The following is a 23,227-nucleotide window of genomic DNA, read 5'->3' as shown; positions in this document are numbered from 1 at the left end:
TCCTGAAATTTACAATTTATGTTCCCCTTGTTCCAAATGTTTCATACCAAATTTGAAAAGAATTGGAATGATAGTTATCAAGAAGAAGTTAAAAATGTCTATTGATCACACAAATAACTGACCATTTTGGCCCCACCCTGATACCAAAATGCCTACCCCTGGGGTCATCAAATTTACAATTTTGGTAAAGGACTACCTGTTCTTTCTAAATATCCATTTACTTGCAATTTAATATCAATAGCACTAAAGATGTTATTTAAGTGTTTTACACATAAACACTATATACCAAGTTTGGCCCCGCACCGGGGATCATGGAATTTACAACTATGCATTTAGTTTTCCTTACACATGTACAGTTCTAGAGAAGATTTTTGAAAATTGGTCTGTTTTTGCCCCACCCATAAGGCTCCTGGGGTGCTGGAATCCTGAAATTTACAATTTATGTCCCCCTTGTTCCAAATATGTTTCATACCAAATTTGAAAAGAATTGGAATGATAGTTATCAAGAAGTTAAAAATGTCTATTTTTCACATATTTAATAACTGACCATTTTGGCCCCACCCTGATACCAAAACTCCTACCCTTGGGATGTAAAGGACTACCTGTTCTTTCAAAATATCTATTTAGTTTCAATTTAGTATAAATAGCACTAAAGATGCTATTTAAGTGTTATATACCAAGTTTGGGACCGCCCTGGGGTCAGAACCCCTACCCAGGGGATCATGAAATTTACAATCTTGGTAGATGTCTTCCTGCTCAACATCACTATGCATTTAGGTTTTCTTTCACGTGTGTGGTTCTTGAGAAGATTTTTGAAAATTGGTCTATTTTGGGCAGTTTTTGCCAAGCCCCTAGGGCCCAAGAGTCCTGAAATTTACAATTTATGTCCCCCTTGTCCCAATGATGCTTCATATCAAATTTGAAAAGAATTGGACTGGTAGTTATCAAGAAGTTAAAAATGTTCAATTGTTAACGCATGATGACAACCAATTGCAATAGGTCACATCAGTTTACTCAGGTGACCTATAGATGCAAAAATTGGGTGGGGTCATTTAACAAGAGGCCCATGGGCCTAAAATCGCTCTTCTGATACATTGTAGAACAGGCAAAAATTCTCACTAAGATTCATCAATTAACAAAGTTTGATGATGTTAAGTCAAATAGTACCTGAAAATTTAAATGTAACTGTCCAAAAGTAGGTCAAGGTGACCTACTTTTGGTCGACACACTGAAGACTCAAGATGTATCAACTGACAAGTCAAATAGTATTCAAATATAGCCATCAAATTCCAAAAGAAGGCCACAGTGACCTACTTTTTGGCCGACACACTCCTAAGACTCAAGATGCATCAACTGACACAATTTGATAATTGAAGTCAAATAGTATCTGAAATATTCAGATATAAACGTCAAATTCCAAAAGTTGGTCACAGTGACCTACTTTTTGGTCGACACACTCTGAAGACTCAAGACCCATCAACTGACAAAGTTTGATGATTGTAAGTCAAAGAGTGAAATATTCAAATATAGCCGTCAAAATCCAAAAATAGGTCACGGTGACCTACTTTTTAGTCAACACACCCTGAAGACTAAATATGCATCAACTGACAACGTTTGATAATTGTAAGTCAAATAGTATCTGAAATATTAAAATATAGCCATCAAATTCCAAAAACAGGTCACGGTGACCTACTTTTTGGTCAACAAACTATAAAGACTCAAGATGCATCAACTGACAAAGTTTGATGATCCTAGCTTTCATAGTGCCCAAAATATGCATCTAAAATTGAAAATGAGAAATTTGAATGTCTGCAAAATTCAAAAAGTAGGTCACTGTGATCTACTTTTTAAAAAAAATATGTTTTGAGGCATCTAGACACATCAGCTTACAAGGTTTGAGGATTCTAGACCTCTCGATATCTGAAATAACAACCTAAAATGTATTCATAAATGATTAGCCATAAAATTCAGAAAGTAGGTCATGGTGACATACTTTTCACATGACGCAGTTCATGGTCTGATGATCCATCAACTGACAACTTTTGATGATCATAGGCTCAAAAGTGTCCAAGATATGCATCAAAATCCATTTAATAATTACCTGCGAAATTCAAAAAGTAGGTCACCATGACCTACTTTGGAGACAACATGATATTAGGTCCTAAGATGCATCATCTGACAAAATTTGATGATCCTAGTCCTTATACTAAGCAAAATATCAAAGTTTTAACAAAACAAAATTTTAGGTCAACTTTGAAGAGGCACCTTTCGCCCCAGGATGATGCCTTAAACAATTTTTTTTATCTACAACCTATCCTCATCCTTATGCATAAGTTTGGTGATAATTTGCCCAGAGGTTCTTGAGAAGAAGATTTTTTAGCAACCACTACTTTTGTTTGCATTTTCCTAATTATCTCCCCTTGTTAAAGGGTCACAACCCTAGTTTTAGTACAAATGAAAGCCCTTGGGCCAAGGATATCCTGTAACAAATTTAACACAAATTGGCCAAGGGGTTCTTGAGATATAGCCCTTTTTCCAAAAAGTTGACGCACACAGCACGCCAGACATATGGCCATATGATTAGCTCTTTGAGCCTTTGGCTCAGAAGAGCTAAAAATCTTATTCTCAAGAACCACTAGGCCAGAAAAGCTGAAATTTACATGAAAGCTTTCTGACATAGTGGAGAATCACGTTTGAAAAAATTTTGACACCTGGGGAAGGGGGGGGCACATTAAGGGATCAAAGTTTTACATATGAATATATAGGGAAAATCTTTAAAAACTATCTATCCACTTCGTATTCATTCAATATTCGTCATATAAAATTCCAGAGCAGGCGATTGAGAGATCCTCCTCCCCACATCATCCATGAATGATTCTGAATTTTCAGTACGGAAATGAAAATTTACGAGGGGATGCCGATTGAAATATGCCTGCGAGTCCAAGAACCATTAACTCTTGACAACAAACTACATCACAAAAGCATTTATTGCAAGAATTTATTAATTATACACATCAATAGCTTAGTTAGTAAATCAGAGTTGTTGCCCTTTATAGAATGAGGATTACTTCCCCTTCTAGAATCATCACAAAATGAAGTATGTGTAAAGTGATTCCTGGTTTTAGATGGAAGTCAACCTGATTAACATAAATACGTCACTGTAAAGTGAAAATATAGCCTTTATTTCCTGTTCAGAATAATTTTGACATTATGTACTTACAATTAATAACTAGAAACACATAACATGTTTACATCACCACCGCTAGTGTTAGCTGGTGCTCTGATTTCTGAACTTGCGTATCATACATTTCCCTTTGGGTATGAATAACAAATAACAGAGACTTCCCTTCTGTAACAATGAACATGTATATCAGTGTGATTTCAGCTACATGTAAATTGTTTCAATCAAGATCAATTATAAACTGTTCATACATAACTGAATTCTAAAGGTTCTTTGCAAAAAAAAAGGTATTGTTGCATTATTTCAAATACATAGAAATACTAAGCACATGATTTGTCCACCCTAATGGCCTGGACAGATAGAAAGGAAATCCCTATCCTATGTAATTCAGTTTTAGTCCTATCCCAACTCTGCACACTAACACAGCACTTAGAAAAATCAGTGAACTTACGAATCTATAAACATGAAACGTGACGAATATACATATATTATCCTCAGGAATAAACAGGAATGTTTGTGACAGAATTTTTAACATATATATATATATCTATAGATAAATATGTAGAAAAATAGATTCAGCAAATAAAAGTCTATCAACAATAATACAAAAATGAATGGAAAGTAGCGACATAATTGTGATTATCTGTAAATCAACAGAGCAATACACCACACATCACATGACCTGATCACATGACTATAACATTCACACACTACTCGGTCAATCTGCTTCCTAATGACCCTGAGAGAAATAGCTTCAACTTTCAAGTATTTTTGAATGAAAGAGTAAAAATTTTTGAGAATGTTTCCCAATGCTTTCTCCCACGATAAACTGTACAAAACTAATGGTATGTTTCAGAGCAGTCAAGTTTTGTACAAGTTCGGTTACGAATCAGTAAAGGTCATAGAGTGTGACAAAAAACCCACATTCATATCAATCAAGCACACACAGTCTTCACTCATGAGATCAAGTAGGGAATGTTGTTATTGAGTGTGCCTTCTATTAAATTATCAAATCATGACACAACTTTTATACTTGGACTCGAAAACTTTATAAATTTTAACATGATTTTCTTAAAGATGCTCTCATGTGACATCTAGAATGTTACATAGCAGAAAAAAATTAATACGGAACTCCAAAACCTTTTCAAGAACATTTGTTAAATCCCTTGTAATGACACAACACACACTTTCCAATTGGGTACAACAGCAAGAGTACGAGATATTAGCATACAAAACGGGAAACTTATCTTTGATAAACATTTTTTTTTTGCGTAACTGACTTTTCTTTAAGCATAGAGACAGAAGAAGCGTTTTTACACAGTCTCAAACCCATTTAAACATTACAGTTTGAGACCTCTTTCTATATATCTTTTAATTCACATGAATATTGCTACATTTTAATACATGTGGTATAGTTTTGTATCCTGTTTGTTACACTACATTTATATAATACCAATGAATTAACACAAGGACCATGCCAACTCTTTCGTAGAAGCAGACAAACACAATTCTGTAATAGTTCCACAACTGCAGACACACACAGTACACTTGCACATAGATAAACATACACACTTTTCAATTTGTGTACAAAATTTCCTACTTCGGTGTCAAAATTCAAACAATTAACTAGTACTTCTATGCATATACGTAAACTAGTGCCCGGTAGCTTGCTTAGCAGCTACGATTAACGGCCTGAGTGTTTTGAGGTCTTTCGCACATTTCATGAAATCGTGCAGCAGGAGTTCATCAGTGTCTGCTCTTGTATCCACCTCCACTTCCAATGTCCGGTCAATGAAATTCTGAAGTAATTTCGACAGCTTTTCGAAATTCTTAATTTCCGGTTTTCCCTTGGTGGCTATTCGGTAGATAGCCTTCAGTGGGGTCTCATTCAAATATGGGGGCTCACCTTCTAACATTTCAATGATCATGATTCCCATAGACCAAACATCCACCTTTTTCCCATAGTGTTTCCTGTAACAGAGGACAGATGGATTATATTCTGATAAATAGAAGTATATACAAATAATGATGTAAAGTACAATCTGCAATAACACATGGGGTATTGTAATGTAAGAGGGACCATAATTTCATTGTGATTTACACATAGGTCGTTTTAAACCATCATCATTTTACAAATGTCTGTTATGTAAGGTCAAAAAATATCTATCAATAGTTTCTCACACCCCGTCGCATCCATTGAAAAGGTACCACATGGAATTTTTATTTTTGAATTTATATTTGTTTATTTATGTAAATGAGGTAACTCATGTGTTATAGATATTTATATGTAAAACTTTCAGAAGGTTTTAATTGAAAGTATCTTTTTGATTAAACAATTATTGAATGCATACTCATTTAGGTGCAAGTGTTTAAAAATATTAGTATACATTTAATAGAAGTAATTTGAAGCTATCTTTTTTTTTTTTTTTATAAAAATAAAAATGTCATTGCTTATTCTATATAAACATGTACATGAGAAAGAAAAGGGAACTCATTCTACAGTCAACAGAAAAAGGAAAGACAACTCATACAACAGCCCAGTAAAAAATAAAAATGAAAAGAAATATTAATAATAAAAAATACCTGCCTGTCTCACCAAAATTAGAAATTTTTGGCCTGAGAAACTATTTTTTTTTTTGGTCTAAGAGGGAGCAAAAAATTTCATTGTAATTGACACACAGGACATTTTAAACTGTTCTATCATACAAAGACTATAAACATTACTTCATCAAACTAATAAAAATTGCACGTCATATCCGCAACCAGGTCATTTACCAAGTTTCTACATTCAAGCTGAATCAAATCTGATGTTAATTTCACTAAGGTATTATTACAACAAAACTAGATAAAGATTTAAGGTGTCTGAATTCAATGTCACGTTCATTTTTTGATTAGTGCATCACCACATGGGGAGGGGGGGGGGGGGGGGGGGGGGGGGGATTTAATGCTGAATCGAACTGACTTGCTTGTCCAACTCCACGGTTCAGTGGTTTTCACTAAACTATAGATATGTAGATTGGAGTATTGAGTTTGTCAGGGAATTCTGTAGCGTTTCACAATATCATATTTATTCAATAAATTTTGAGTTTTCATTCATATACATTTTATTGTTTATTATTCAGGATATAAAACACTTTTGACACACATGACCTTTAAAAATAAAATAAATTCACCTTCATTTTCAAAACATAAAAAAACAAAACAAAGGAGGAATAAGAGAGAGTCTATATTGTTTGTACTGGGGTATTGTTGTAAATCAAATATTCTAGTACTGAGGAGGATCAAACTTCTTCCACTTGAAATATTTACAAACCTTGATACGACTTCCGGAGCCATCCAGTATGGAGTGCCTACCATCGTCTGTCGTTTAGAGTTATCTCCACTTAGCTGAGCACAGAAGCCAAAATCAGTCAGCTTGACAGACCCATTCATTCCTAATAATACATTGTCACTTTTAATATCCCTATGTATAATACCCTTTGAGTGCAAATAGTTCAGAGCTTGCAGACACTCGCGGGTTACAGCAGCAATCTGTCCTTCATTCATTATGGTTTCCGTGACAACATCAGTCAGCGCACCACCATCAAGGTATTCCATCACTACCCATAATTCACTTTTCTCGGACAGGAAGTAACAATCTAGGAAGTTGACAATGTTTTGATGCCTGTAGGTTTTCATGACCTCAATCTCTGTTATAAGCAGTTCTTTCTTGGGTTGGTTGGTGAGGTCCATGGACTTTATGGCTACTACCGCATCGCCCTCTTTAGGTTTAGCCATGTACACACAACCAGATGCACTGATGAAAAAAAAAAAAATCTCAAAGTTAACCACAAAAGATGAACAGAGTGCATATTGATCAAAGGCATTCTGAATTATCATTTCTGTTATATCTGCTGCAAAATTTATTCAGAGTCAACATTATGAACTTTGATATCATCAGTATGGCTATGAGAGAAGCTAAAATTTCTAATTTCAGACTGGTCAAAACTTCCATCATCTGGAATTCCCTGCTTCCTGATACAGAAGCCTGGCCTGAGATTAACAGAACCCTTTATTGGTAGGAGTTTCGGATAGGGAAATTCCACCGAGTCGACAAGATCCACAGTTTAGAAGAGGTTTTACAGAGTCCCTAGACAGTGAATCTTGTGGTGGAATTTCCCTCTCCTACACGAGTAAATTTTAACCACAATTTAATGCATAAATTCAGGAGCTTTGAGAAAATTCAAGATTATCGAAATCCTCGTTTGAACTTAAATGCAAAACTTAAATAGACAGGCAGAAAGATCATGCCCGAAAATGGTTAACACTGTAAATGTAAATTTCTAAAAGCCATTGAATGTTGTCCACCAGAAAGCTATATCAAATTAAAATTCAAAGAAAACAATACAAAATATTTTGCTTCACTGTGTAATGTAAATCATAGAAAATGTATGACATCACAATCAATGATGTAGCAGCAGTGTGAGACAGAGAAATCTCACATGGGTATAAGTCGATATAACACTGGTGATGATGTGAGACAGAAAAATCTCACATGGGTAAAGTCGATATAACACTGGTGATAATGTGAGACAGAGAAATCTCACATGGGTAAAGTCGATATAACACTGGTGATAATGTGAGACAGAGAAATCTCACATGGGTAAAATAACACTGGTGATAATGTGAGACAGAGAAATCCCACATGGGTAAAGTCGATATAACACTGGTGATAATGTAAGACAGAGAAATCTCACATGGGTAAAATAACACTGGTGATAATGTGAGACAGAGAAATTTCACATCGGTAAAGTCGATATAACACTGGTGATAATGTGAGACAGAAAAATCTCACATGGGTAAAGTCGATATAACACCGGTGATAATGTGAGACAGAGAAATCTCACATGGGTAAAATAACACTGGTGATAATGTGAGACAGAGAAATCCCACATGGATAAAGTCGATATAACACTGGTGATAATGTGAGACAGAGAAATCTCACATGGGTAAAATAACACTGGTGATAATGTGAGACAGAGAAATTTCACATCGGTAAAGTCGATATAACACTGGTGATAATGTGAGACAGAAAAATCTCACATGGGTAAAGTCGATATAACACCGGTGATAATGTGAGACAGAGAAATCTCACATGGGTAAAATAACACTGGTGATAATGTGAGACAGAGAAATCTCACATGGGTAAAGTCGATATAACACTGGTGATAATGTGAGACAGAGAAATCTCACATGAGTAAAATAACACTGGTGATAATGTGAGACAGAGAAATTTCACATCGGTAAAGTCAATATAACACTGGTGATAATGTGAGACAGAGAAATCTCACATGGGTAAAGTCGATATAACACCGGTGATAATGTGAGACAGAGAAATCTCACATGGGTAAAATAACACTGGTGATAATGTGAGACAGAGAAATCTCACATGGGTAAAGTCGATATAACACTGGTGATAATGTGAGACAGAGAAATCTCACATGGGTAAAATAACACTGGTGATAATGTGAGACAGAAAAATCTCACATGGGTAAAGTCGATATAACACCGGTGATAATGTGAGACAGAAAAATCTCACATGGGTAAAGTCGATATAACACTGGTGATAATGTGACAAAAATGTTCTCTCTAAACAATCCTTACCCAGCCCCAAGTTTCTTTGACACCGTGTACTTTGAGGTGGGATCGCCTGGTGAAGCAAGTGACCCTGAAAGAAAAACAGATAAAACTCCAGATATTGCATCCACAATTGAGCCTTTCTTTTAGCTGCTTTTTATTTGTGGCAGCGGTGAAAAAATCCATTACTTTGAATATATGTCTGATTTCATGCAACCTTTTAAGTTATATAGTCAGCTGACAGTGACATGAAACTTACGAAGGCCCTCGTTGATTTCGTCGTCCGACATGTTTTTCTTCTGAGATTTTGGTCGTCGCTGGATGACTTCAGCCGGTGGTTCATCGTCTTTTTCGTTGTCGAGAGTAACCTTGTTCATTCCATCAACAAGATCTGTCTTATGCTTCAATTACAAGAAAACAGGAATCTATAAATCATCAGATGTTCTGCAGAGTGCATTAAATACTGAAACAGTGTTAAATAAATCCAACATTTCCCCCGGAAACATCAGGCCAGAAAGTGGCACATTGAATCTTTGTTCCCATAAAATCCATTACAGATATAAGACGATAGGGTTATAATTACTTAATGTCAAAAAGTAACAGGAGCTTGCTGACCAGAAGTGAATTTAGCTTATACCTGTCAATTAACATCTGCTAATAATGACAATGTCAGAATCAATAGCAAGTTTCTATGTATCTATCAGTTGAAGTTAACCATTTTGGTGCAATTTTTAATTTTAAATAATATATTGGGTGTTGGTCTAGTTGCGTGTTGGGAAATTTTTATTGAATGTTTTTGAAAAAATGATTTGCCCCGTTTTAAATTCATTCAAAACCATTCTTATCTAAAACCACTTATTACTTGCTTTAGGGTAATTAGTAAAGAACAAGGTACGGTTGAACAATTTGGATGCATCAATTTGCTCTCAACTGCGTTTTGAAGATCATCCGGAATTCAAAAGTTTCTTCATGCTGACTCAGACTTTTTAAAGGTTGTTTACATCACGTGATTTTGAATGACAGCAAAAGTGTTGTGTAGAAAATTATCTAAATACCTCCTAAGGGTCCACACTCGGTTTTAAAGTATGAAATTATTTCCTGCTTCTTATAATTAATTATAAATCATTATCTTAACATAAACCCTTCCATGTTCCTATTGACATGCAATGTTTTTAAACTAACAACTGTTGTGTTCAGATAAAAATAGCACTTACTCTTAAAGCAGTGTCTTTGCTAGTCCCATTGGCAGATTTAGAGGGGGTCAGGACCCCACCCCCTCCCCTTTTTTTCGCCACAAATTGTGAGTAAACCTCCAGATTTGGTAACCAAAATTTTCACATGCCACCCCCCCCCCCCCCTCCCCCCCTCCCCCCCCCCCCCCTCTTGGCACCCAACAATTTCATGTTACACTGGATTACTGCTATGACCTTCACCTGTGACCTTGTAATGTGAAAAGACCAAGAGTCTCCTCTCTACTTAAATCTTTATAGTGTATCCACAACCTTATCCTGGACACACATAACAACCTGACCCCACATGCACTGGTATGTTATTGCCTTTCCTGACAGTTTGTTGTGAGGGAACAATAAACAATTACTAATTCATGTAAACAAAATAAATCCCACACATGTGTGAGCTTTCTACCTCAGCTTCTGAGGGGGTTCTCTCAAAAACTGGTGATTCCACATTATGGGGTACAGGGGGCATCTCCTCATCTGATTTCTTACTGCTGCGTTTGGTATCGTCATCGCTATAATCGAGATCATCATCAGATTCAGCAATAGACTCCTGCACTTTCATAAACTTGCCCTCTCCAGGTTTTTTCTTGACAGACTTTGTGAAGGTCCGCAGTGAATTGATTACTGCTTCTGGATTAGCTGCTTGGTCAGCTTTCCTACAATCAAAAATTATGTAGAAGTTAGTACTATTAATATCAAAATTATTATTATCATATATACTACTATATTATTATCATACCTTTTAAAAAATAAGTTTATTATTTGGTTGTTTGACATCATCTGCTAACTTACTTTGGTATGACATAATTTTCCATTATTTATTTTGGTAGTATGATAAGAGGAGGTTAAAGGTCAAATTATCAAGGAGACTGTCACTGCATAATACTGCTATTGTTGTGAGAAAGACTTTGAAAATAATTTGAGATAATTACACATGTAACTTTCACAGGTATAATGTACAGAAAACCTAATCCAATAATTGTATTCCATAAGATGAGGTGCATGATAAAGTATTCTATAATTTTATGCATTGTACATCATGTGCATACATATTTTTTATGTTTTGAAAGAGAACTTGCTACATTTTGAGATAAAAATTTCTCTGTTTTGAGAGAGAAATTTTTAAATTTTGAGAAAGAAATTTCAAATTTTGAGAGAGAAATATCAACATTTCAGAGAGAGGAGGGGTCCCCTACCACGACACTTGTACAAATAGCATTTGAATATCTGTCTATGAAATCTTGCTGGGAAAACACACATGTTTATTATATTCAAATACACTGCTGTAAAATAGTATCCATGCTTACAGTGAATATGTTTCAGGTGTTTGTTTTATATATATATTTTTAAAAATATACATGTATTAGGCCAGCATTTTAAAAATCAATTTTAGGCTACAAACCCTTTTAAAACAATTCTGATTTTCAGTGGGGGGCTCCCCAAAATTTGAAATTTTTCAACTTTTTTTTTTCCAATGACAAAAGAATAGGGTAAGATTGACTTTATATTTGGCCCTAAAATGGGAAAACAATTCACAATGTCCAAATAATCCTACCTCTCCCATCAAAGTAAATTTATGGCACTTCACCTACACTGTACAGCTGGTGACGTCTCAATATGACGGAAAAATTCTCAACGGGACGTGAAAAAATACATAAATCAAATCAAAGTACAAGGACTGGTATGTGCTGAATCATGATAATATATATACAGCATCATAATTCAGCCGTCTTTCTCTTAAGTTTTGAAAGAAAAATAAAAGATAAAAAAAAAGCACACACACACAAGAAAATGATTAATTTCAGGACAAGTTCGGCTTTAGAAAGGATGGGCACATTGTATTTAACTGTTCGGCTATAGAAAAGATGGGCACATCGTATTTAACTGAAATACGGTATCAATTATGCTACAATATTCAATCTGATAAAATAAATTTTTATCCTTTCAATTGATGCCCGTGAACTACATTTTCTAATTTAAACTTTCATAAATTTTAATCAAAATATGGCATATACGTGACACATCTGTAATGTCATATTCAAATTTTACAAGATAGTGAACCAGTCGTTATCATCTATTTCTCCAGTTCTATTAACACTTTGACATTTTTGCGTCAACATACTGTAGGATTCAAACAACCTTCTTCGAAATAGGATCATGGATTTGGATGTATTTCTAATAAATAAAAAGTGTTTTTTTTCCACCCCCCCCCATTTGTAACTGTACCGAACAGTCACGGAATCCATTAGTTTATCAAACACCAGTGACAATGGTTAAGGGAAGATTTTCAAAAACTTACAAGTAGTTAAAAAAACTTTCAAACATTTAATTTATCTATATTTCCTCCTCTTATGATATTTAATTATTTTTGTGTTTATAAACATAACAATTAAAGAAAGCGGGCCTAAAATACAGCACACACACACACATCGAATCAAAATGTATGACAGAGTATGTCATATTAGAAGAGTTCATAATCCATATGGAAGAGACTTGCGATACCATATTCATCCTATCAAATGCCCCTATCCCTATAAGCACCTCCCTGGGACTTTTTCCATGAGCCCCCCCCCCCCCCCCCCCCCCCCCTCTACCCCCCACCCCCTCTACCCCCCACCCGATACAGTACGACTTATCCTATCCCTATACCAGTAATAGGTACTTTAGATTAAATTATTTGAAATAATATTATATATCAATAGACAAGGCCTCAGTAGATTATATAATCATAAATTATAACATTACGACAAAATGAGACTCATAATAATGGGGATCCACTGTATAGCAATAACTCATTTAGAATTCAATATTCATTTAAAAAAATTTTTACTGGATATATTTCAACGAAAAGTTCTTAATAACAGCCCCCGTTTCCAATTTGTCTAAGCACCCCGGGTGCTCAATATAATGAATACGGTAGTTCGTCTGCAAGGGAAGATAATTCAGTATATATTGGAAGATTCATAGTGCACTGTAAGATACTATCTTGTATATTGGAAGATGTATGGTAAATTGGAAGACTTAAGGTATAGGATTGGAAGAATTATGATATACTCTGAAGAATTGTGGATATATTCTGGAAGATGTCCAACAGTGGAAGATATGGTGGAAGACTTACGATATATTGGAAGACTGAAGTAGAGCAGTCCATGCTGGTGGGAGCCCCTCGAAATCTCCAGTAGTTGCATTAAAACCTACATGAAAATTGTGTTTCACAGCTGTTGGGGGCCCAATGTTCATAGCTGGTGCGGTATCCGAGGACGACGACCCTGAAGGTCGCTTCTTGCCAATCTTGAAAGGCATGCTTAACTGAAGCAGAAATAAAAAGCTATAAATATGACTACAGAGATAGGATACACCACCTCAACCAAATTTTCTCCTGCTGCCCATGTCAAGAAATGGAAACAATAGAAAAAAAAAATACAAAAATTAACAATATCTAAACAGATATTTTCCCCTGAACATTTTTTTCTGTCTGACAAAGTACTTCTGTGCAGACAGATCAGTTGTTTGCATGGACAAAGAAAAATTGAGGTTGAGGTTTGAACAATATCATAAGAGTACAATACATGCTGGTCTGTATCCATGGCAATAGTGAAACATACAGCAGTACATGTTGAGTTTTTTGCTAATTTCAATCTCAGTTTGTTACAGGTTGTTACACATGTACATTGTCTGTATACATGTACGAAAAAGAAATGCGGTAAATATGTATGGGATTGCTGTGCTTGACACAAGATGCAATTTCAGGATTCTTGGAGTCACAAACAGGTTCAAAGATACACTTCCAGTCTCAGAAACGGATCCAGACTAAATGAAAAGCGGATCCAGATGAAAGCTATAGGGAGAGATCCAGGGTTCCATGGCTGGCGATTTACTTACGAAATGTCGGCAGAATGCAGGAGCTTTTTCCAGGTTTCTGAGAGGATTAAGTCTCCCGTCACCATATCAATGTTTATGTGCAGGTTGTGCTTTACCCCCATGGGCAGACCAATTTCGTGAATCTCTGAGGGTGAGTTGTCTTTTTCGTGTTTCTCTGTCGCTCCAGGGCCGGAGCGACGATTTCTAAGCTTTTTAATGAAACTCATGTTCAGCGTGTGGTATTTCCTAGAGAGGCTATCAAAAAATCAAGTTTTAAAGAGCAACTAAACAATATAATGTGGTTGTGAAACATAAAACCATGTGGAACCAGGTCAAAGGTCAATGTTAAGGTCAGAAGGTCAAAGATTTTGGTGTCATTGCCAAGAGAAATACACAGACTATATATGAAAGCTCTACCCGAGACTAATGGTGTAAAAGATATGACCAAGGTTAAAGCTATAGAAAGACCAAAAACTATATGATCCTGAAACTTCAATTTCGGAGGCAAAAAAAATAAAAATAAAAATAAAATAAAATCCTATAAACTGCCATATTTTAGCCCATTTTAACAGTAAATGCACAAACCTTTCCTCCATCAAAGTAAAACAACTTTTACTATAGTTCTGTTAAAATTTCCACAAAAATGGAATGCGATTATATTTCTCCTTACTTAAATTCTCTAACTTAATTTTCAGACAATATTCAGAGGCAAATAATGTAAAGAGTGCACATATCCATTATGAACAATACAAGACAAAGGCGTAAACTGACATTTCTTTTGAAAACCACCTCCAGCACAACATTAGATCCTACCGAGATATCACGTGATCTCTGCACTCGTCAACTAAAACTTCATGGATAGACTGTAGTGATGTGCATGCAGATAAGTTTTCCCTGTCAAGATAATTTACTATGTGTACCTGAGGCATTAAAATGTCACAAAACCCAAATATATTCAAACAACAGGGTGGGATCTGTTATCAGATAAGACTCCACTGAAATGCAGTTAATAAAAAGAATATCGCACATCCATTGTAGGACATGCATAAATAACAACAGAAAATGATACCCGTGTTTCTCTCCGTGAAAAATCTTAATTCTATCCCTATTGTGTCAATGCTATGCTTGATATCCTACCTGTCTTACTAAAAGATTTCATTCTCATATGAAACGTATAGCACCAAAAAAAAAAAGGATAGGAAAATCTGACATAAATAGCTGGGGTTTTTTTGTGGGTTACATGATACCAACACATTTCAGGCTTATTCCATCAATAGCAAATTCCACATACAACTTCCCTGACTCGCGTCATAATCATTGAGTATGTACTAAAAACATGTACAAGCACAGAGATGACCTTTACCACTTGACAAAGTCTCTGTATGTACTGTCATCTACTAGTGAGTACTAACAACATGCATCATCTCCAATATAACCAACAACATTCAAATAAGTCATTGCTAAATGCACTACATATATACTAAAACCATGTATATATATAGAAAACTACATTCACTTGTAATGTGTTGTCTTCATCACACACTTATAGGTCTGAATTAGGGTGACATGTATGCCTTTCAACTATAAAATATTTCCTTATCAAGTGGATTTCCCCTAACTCTGTGAAGCTTTCTGCTGGTTATATTTTGATATCTTCCTGCAAAAAAAAAACCTGTCACTTTCTTTTCCTCTCTTTATAGTCTCGAGCTCTAACTTCCAGTATAGTCATGCACCCCCCTCCCAATCAAATGTGCAGTGTGACTCACGAAAAAATGATGTAACACACACAAGCCCAAGGCTCTGGCTTGTAGAGCTTTCAACTTTATCACATATTCAAGTACAAAAAACAATTATAGTTCTTAGTGACCTGGCCTGAATTTCTCGAAATAAACTAAAGTCGAAACTTGGACTTAAGTCTGAGATTTTACTCAAATTTTGACGGCTCAAATAAAAGAAAATTTAAGTTTGAGATTTTTTTGAGAAATTCCAGGCCGGTAACTAGTGAATTATATATAAAGTTGATTCCATTCATCTAGCCTAACACACTGCTGCAGCTCCTTACAGAACATACACAACGAACACGACAAATATAAATTGCAAAGACATGTAAAAATTACATCATTTAAACCAGATATTCAATATATATATTTAATATACCTCAGAAGGTTTTTGCTATATAAATGTTAGGTGAATAAATTTGCTATTTTTTCTGGATAACGCTAGCTGTGAAATAGTTTTTGAACTATCTCACCCTAGGGAAATAGTCTCGAAACTATTTACCGGATGCTGTATTTTCCCGCGTTTTCTTTTCTGTGACGTCAAATCTGATAACTCTAATTATAGTTTACCACTCAGATCACCTCGGTCGATTCCATCTAGGCTAATGCCGAATGTTTGTTTACTTCACTTTGGTATGTCTGACACAAGCAAAGTCTACTTCGGTATAATAAAACACCTATTTACTGACTATTCGGACAATAGCAAGTTTATTGTCCCCCTCGACAGTAACTATTTTCCTTGGGAAATAGTTGCTGTCTTGGAGGACAATAAACTTGCTTTTGTCCTCATAGCCAGTAAATAGGTGTATAATATATACCTGACCATCTGTTACAATCAGTTGGGTGTAATGCCATTATATCTTAACTATCAGTTATTGCTATTTACTACACACCCAGAAGCCATGTTAGAATAGGTATGCTTTTATTGCAGCCAAATTCTAACAGTGTGGTCAGGTACTAGGAATATTCTTAAGTGAGTTTGATCATTTGCCAGAAATATCTCTTTTAAATCCAAAGTACTCCCTGGCAATTATATTGTAAAAGAGTATAAATAGTACTCAAACATGAAAATCCCATTAAACACTGTCTGCTTTTCTTTTTTTTCTCTCTGTCTTTCTCTAATATTCTTTCTTTCTATCCCTGCTTCCAACTTTCCTCCTATACAAATAGAAACTGTTTGCAAGTTCTTTCTCCCCAATTTGCCTCTTTTTCCTCCTTTCTCTCTCCTCCTCCTACCCATCCCAATACAAAGTGTCCAAATTTCAGATCAAATAAAGACAGCTAACCTTTGAATGTATTACTCTGTATAATGATTTCTAGCCTCACATGAGACCCATATCCAGCTGTAAACAAAACCTGTCCTGCAGTCCTATAATTCTTGTCTCAGTTAGTACTCCTACTCTCAGATCCGGGTTATAAAAGTCCTCAGTACCCTTGCTTGTTGTATGAAGCGACTAAATGGGGTGGCCCTTTGAAAGAGACCGCAAAACTGAGGCCCGATGTCACAGCAGGTGTACACAATAAAGATCCCTCCCTGCTCAAAGGCCATAAACGCGGAGCATAGGACTAAATTTTGCAGCCCTTCAACTGGCAGTGGTGACGTCTCCATTATGTCAGAGTGAAATTTTTCAAGCGGGACGTTAAACAACGTACAACCACCTTACCACCAGCAGGAGGAGTCCATGCTATTCACAGCAGAAACCTATTACCACCAGCACATGAAGTAGTCCATGCTATTCACAGCAGAAACCTATTAACAATATCTTTTCAATATTTCTAATTGTCTAGTAATTCTTTGTTCTTGTTGCAGAGGTTTTTGTGTCGAGTCAGAGCATTCCATTTCAATAAATCATACAGTACAGTCTCCCTTATAAAAGCCCCTCCCCCCAACATTCACACCAGTCTCGTTATTTATTTACTATATGAATCAGCGTTATGCCCTGAAACCTACATATGACTTTTAATATATACATCATTGCCCATTTAGTTTCGTCTGTGAAGAAGATGATATAATTATATCAAGTTTTGCCTATTTACTCATACTGCCAAATCTCCTTGTACTATTGCCAACATTGATAATAAGTAAGTAGGTTATGATGACTATGGATGGTAACTAGGGGCCCTGGGGACAGGAAATAATACCTGTAGATTTCACCATCCTGGCAGATACCACCACCTACAGGTACACATCTAATCTGTTGTTATATACAGGTGTTGATTGTGGGTTGTATGTTGTTTAACGTCCCGTGCGAAATTACTCAAACGTTACAAAGACTTCAGAAGTAAAACATGTATACTATATCAGTAATCAATTGAAAATAAAAAACCCATCATCAATATTCAATATTCATAAAAACTTGTATGAGTGTAAAATTCGTGTAATAGGGAAAAAACCCATTTTCATTTTATATCACTAAAATGTAATTAAATCTATGTACATTTGTAGACAACAAAGATATATAGAAGCCTAATATTACAGGACAGATTGAGGGTCAAAATCCAATCCCACTGTGTCATGAAATCATAAAAGCATGAAAGAACTAATGCTATGTTATGGGCTGTTATGGTGTAGAGTATTGCTGCAGATACTTGTGTCATTAGCCAGGATAGCTATTCAAACTTACATCCTCTTACCCAATAACAGGATCTATATCCGGTGTACACACAACACTCACCAATTGTATATACACGTCTTCACTGATAAATCTTATTCCTTAGGGCAAGTGTGTCAAGTTGGAGTTAGTTTTTCCTTCATTAGAAACTTAAGTTTAATGGGATATTTTCCTCTTCCATTTCAGGCATTCGAAAATAACCACGCTATCAGATACCATTCAGCATAAGTACTTCAATGTAATCAAATTGTCCAGTCTCATAACAAGTCATTATGTTGAAGCTAACATTCATTTTTCCTGGAATGGGAGAATGTGGGGAGGGGTGGGGGAGGGGGACGGGAGACTGTGGGGGGGGGGGGGGGGGGGGGGGACGGGAGACTGTAGGGAGGGGGGAGGGGGGACTGTGGGGAGCGCTAAGGCCAATTCAACTTAATTAGTAGATTATCATCCAGGGTAAGCAAAAAGTATGGGGCGGGTGGGAGGATCTTATTTTTTAATTTTTATTTTCTGAGAAAAATATTAACGACAAACGAGGGTTTTTTTCCCCAACAGATCCGCATCATTTAATGGCAGATGGATATCAATCTATGCTATTTTCATACACTAATTCCAGGTTAAGCTTTAATTTAAGGATATAACAGAAATATACCTAAGTTCTTCAAGATTTACGTCTGTAAGAACGCGAGAAATTAAGAAAACCATATAAATCTATTTTCTTCACGTGACTTTTCACATTCCTATACCTGAAATGTAAACAAGAAGTGTAAACACCGGAGTCGGACATGAAAATATTCTGGAAATCGCAAGTTTCACAAAATAAAAAAATTCGGGGTGGGCGAATTTTTGAGGGGTGGGCGGGGATGATAATCTATCAATGAAGTTGAATTGGCCTAAAGAGTAGACACAGACAAAAGCCAAGACAGTAACGTGTGCCTCAAAATGTATGGTGTTCAGTGTTTTTCACACCAACCTTATCATGTCCTATTGATTTGCCAATTGGGAAAAATTAACATTTTTGGATTTTGGGAATTTTTTCAATGTTGAATTTTCCCATGTTTGATATTAGACATATAAACTATAATAATTCATTTCCACAACTATAGCTTTGTTTTGCTACTTTTTCACAAAATGCTTTGAATCTATTATGCAACATAGTACGTAAATCATAAAGTTGACATTATTACAAAGTTCAATAAATGCTTAATTAAACGACTAAAACATCCTGTCACTGTCCAATATTTTCCTTATCAAGAAGTATTTTCATAAAATCCAAACAAAGCTTCAATCACTTAATCTCCTTGGAAATTTCTCAGCACCATTTTAGGTATTTTTGACAATTTTTGTGAGGGGACACTGTCTGAATAAAGTAGTAATTCTGATGTATGAAAAACACTATGTTGCGTGTGTGTTGTGTGTGTACACTTAAAGTAAAGAATAAACACAGTAAACTATAAGGTTTTATATTCTGCGCATTATGATTTATGACATAATGCTACCATGTTACTAATGTTTATTTTGTAAAACTTCTGAGGATAAAAGGCTTATAATACTTAATGTTGTTATCTTTCATCTTTTATTTAATGCTTTACTTAATGTTTTTATTCTTTATTTAATGCTTTAATCAATGTTTTTATAATCAAGGTGTGCATGGGCATACCAACAAATCCAAAAGTTTCCTTCATGAACAAAAACCCCCCTAAATTACATTACAGAATAACATATCTACTACTACACACACAAAACATAGGATGTGTTTGTGAAGCACTGATGCCCCGTATGATCAAACTCCGGGGTAAAAATCTTGGTATGGAAAGCGCTATGGCCAAGGTTATAAGTTTTTGTGGACAAGCAATCAGACACAGAACAGATCAAAAACTGTGCCTCCTGAATCTCCGATTACAGGGGGGGGGGGGGGGGGGGGATCAAAAGTTCCCCCAAAACTTAGAGTGTCGAATGCACAGGTTTTATCAAAAATTAAGAATCAACGCTAATCTTCACTGTGATAAGAGACAGTAGTGGAGTGGTCGAGTCTGCCGAACAAGAGGCTGATAGCATTTATCTGTACTTCCTTCACATACACTACTGTACAGCAACAACTATAATTTAAGTTGGGGGGGAAGGGGGGGGGGGGGGGGGAGGGTGTTCCATCTTTTCATCAAAAATGTATCTAAGATTTCAACAGTGGCCTCATTTACCTTCATGACCTTTACATAACAGTGACCCTGACCTAAATCAACAGAGTCCAATTGTTGTATTTGTTTTTCCTAGTACGAAGATGAAGATATAAAAGGGTCAACATTTGTAACCTAATTAGAGCCCCCCGGTATTTGTATTTATATGTACCATTCTTCCATCAAATGGCACACAAGTAAAACCTACATTTGATAATCACGATAGTCGATGTATCCTATATTAATGCTCCCTAAAAAAATGTACTAACAGTTATTAACTTGGCTTTCATTCATAAAAACTCTTTAAGTACAAAGGAATTCAGTTAAAAATAACTGAATCCATTCATCACATTGCTTGAAAAAAAGAATGAGCAATGCACATCTAGAAATCTACATAAATGATCAGAATTAACACTACGACTGATGACTGATTCCACAGTATGCTTGGGACTTGGAGTCCGACATGTTCCGTAGATTAACAAGCTGCAGGAATACATACTGCCTATCTATAATATACACAGTCAACCACATCCAGAATATCATCTCCCTAAGTAGACTGCGGAGGAGTTTCGTACCAAAGCAACTTATCTTAACCATTGATATGCTGGGCAATTGAGGTGGTTTAAATTATCTTGTTCCATAGTCTCTCTCTCCTTCTCTCTGTTTTTATATAAAGTATATATATGTCTAATCCTGCCATAAATTAATAACACCAGCATACAACAAAAACAAATCATAAGGCAGATAAACTGAACCTGAGGTAGATGATGCTCACTCTGAAAATTTTCAGTCAGAGCCTGTAACACTATGGCAAAAACACTGTTCAAGTGTCATTTATAGACGGAATGAATTATTTACCTCCAAAATAAATCTGGACTTTATAAACTGACTAATCTGATCTAGACTTGACACATGTATTTGTTAGATACAGATAATTAAACTCGTCATGCACTGTAAAATCTGCTATCGAAAAGCTTTCATTGACAACATGAATGGTTTTTCCATTATTGTTTTGGGTTAAAGAAGAACTTGGATGTGATTTCTGTCGTTGTATGTGTTATCATGCTTTGTATTATGATAGAAGATGTGTGACTGGTTAACAGGGGATGCTCACTCCTCGCAGACAACTGATCCCACCTCTGGTGTGTGTCCAGTTTGCCCAACTCTTGATTGTCTATTCCTTATAGGAATTATGAGAGTGATCACTGTTCGTTATCTTCACCTTCTCATATGACACAGAATTAAATGAAATCCAAATAAGACTATTGTGGATCTGATTTTTCTAATATTGACTCCTGAGTAAAGCTATTAATAGACAAAAACATACATTAATTGGTTAACAACCAAGGATCAGAGACATGAAATGTGTTTCAGGATGAAAATAAATTTTAACAAGTTGACTAGTGTTTCCCCTCTGGGAGTGAGTACTCTTAATTTATCTATATGCATATTCATAGAGCCTGCTCTACTTGTCTCAACATATGTACATCTTAAAAAGCTGAAGAAGAAATCACACTCTACAAATACATACAAGTCCCTTAGATACAAAGTCTCAAATAGGTCAGTCCATCTACTGCATAAGTGAAATATCAAAAGGGTGACATGATGCAGTATTCTGACCCTTCATAACAATGTACAAACAGCGGAGAACATTACAATATTCTAATCAAATGTACTTGCCCGTCTTTTCACTTTGGACATAGTATTCTCCATGGTGAAAGGGAGCTGGGAGTATATAATAGTCCGACATGTAGACAAGATTATAAGCAGGATGAGGATGAAGGGCAGAATAGCGATGAATACAATACCTAATCACAAAATCTCCAGTTCCTGAACGGAGACCTCGCAACTTCCTTATTTGGAATCTGCGCGCACTGCGTGTGACATCTGCTCAAAAATAGATATATATTTAATCAGGAATTAAAATACCATCGAACAAGATGTGAATTTAAAGCGTGGGTAAATATTTTTACCTGTTCTGATATAGGAAAAGAAAAGAAAGCTACGGCAATGATTTCATTGTTTGGATTTCATGACTAGTTAGATACTTGTTTCGGTTTTGTATTCATAATTATGGCTTTCTTTATAAATTACGTCATAATCAGGAAACAGAATTATATAATGTACTTACCAGTAAGTGGTTATCAAATATGGATACATAACAACTTTTGAAAAGTTTTAAAAACGTGTAAATTCTATTTTTTGGGCAGTAACATTACTTCCTGAAATTTATATCCGGAATTTTTTTCCCATAATGCATCTGCAAGAAAAGTGACGGTAATCGAGGAAAGACAACTCTTATACCAAGCTACGAATTTTAGAATTTTAGTACAAATTAATATTCCTTCCACTTACAAATATACATATGAATTCATGTTCATTTATTATCTATTAATTGCATTTATCATCTGTTAAATGCATGATTGATTCTGTGTTTGCATTTTTATTTTTTTTTGCTCACATGAGACCAATTTTTGGGAAAATAAAAGTTAAATTACGAAGTAGTTTTTTTTTGTTTGTTTTTTTCCCAAATTCAATAATTGATTTCCAAAAGTAATTAGATTTTTGTTTGTCTTCATTTTTTTTTTTATAGGATAAAGAAGGTTGATTACTGCATGCTATCTTCACGTGTTCGTTAATGATATAATCATACTGTTTCTTACGTTCAGTATGTGCATGGTGTAGATAATTGTGTAAATAAATTATCTTCTAGAATAAATGCATCTTAGGTTAAGGAAAGTCCTGAACATGTATCAACAACCTATATTAA

At 35.4% G+C, this 23,227-nt stretch overlaps 1 protein-coding gene across 5 annotated transcripts; it reads right to left on the bottom strand.

Moving 5' to 3' along the window:
- Positions 1–2,984: 2,984 nt before the first annotated feature.
- On the bottom strand, positions 2,985–22,723 carry LOC125653298 (serine/threonine-protein kinase Pak-like). Of its 5 annotated transcripts, none has more exons than XM_056145265.1 (8): positions 22,589–22,723; positions 22,138–22,344; positions 13,154–13,344; positions 10,442–10,691; positions 9,057–9,198; positions 8,825–8,888; positions 6,495–6,977; positions 2,985–5,152 (listed from the first exon to the last, which is right to left on the bottom strand). In XM_056145265.1, the coding sequence occupies exons 2-8, from the start codon at positions 22,168–22,170 to the stop codon at positions 4,834–4,836; spliced, it is 1,482 nt and encodes a 493-aa protein (XP_056001240.1). In that variant the 5' UTR covers positions 22,171–22,344; positions 22,589–22,723; the 3' UTR covers positions 2,985–4,833. The 5 variants fall into 5 exon arrangements, with proteins under 5 accessions (XP_056001240.1, XP_048738641.1, XP_048738643.1 ...); XM_048882684.2 differs by lacking the exon at positions 13,154–13,344 and adding an exon at positions 13,918–14,151 and having other exon boundaries at positions 22,266–22,344; XM_048882686.2 differs by having other exon boundaries at positions 22,266–22,344.
- Positions 22,724–23,227: the final 504 nt, after the last annotated feature.

The sequence above is a fragment of the Ostrea edulis genome, chromosome 7 (genome assembly GCF_947568905.1).
Source record: "Ostrea edulis chromosome 7, xbOstEdul1.1, whole genome shotgun sequence".
NCBI classification, from domain to species: domain Eukaryota; kingdom Metazoa; phylum Mollusca; class Bivalvia; order Ostreida; family Ostreidae; genus Ostrea; species Ostrea edulis.
The sequence above is the reverse complement of the archived record's forward strand: the minus strand, read 5'-3'. Positions and strand labels throughout refer to the sequence as shown.

Coding starts and splice junctions, on each gene's coding strand:
- LOC125653298 (XM_056145265.1), bottom strand. CDS start 22,170: ATGGAGAATACTATGTCCAAAGTGAAAAGACGG. Junction 8,889..9,056: donor CGAAATCAACGAGGGCCTTC/GTAAGTTTCATG, acceptor TTTTTCTTTCAG/GGTCACTTGCTTCACCAGGC. Junction 6,978..8,824: donor TCAAAGAAACTTGGGGCTGG/GTAAGGATTGTT, acceptor TTTTTTCATCAG/TGCATCTGGTTGTGTGTACA.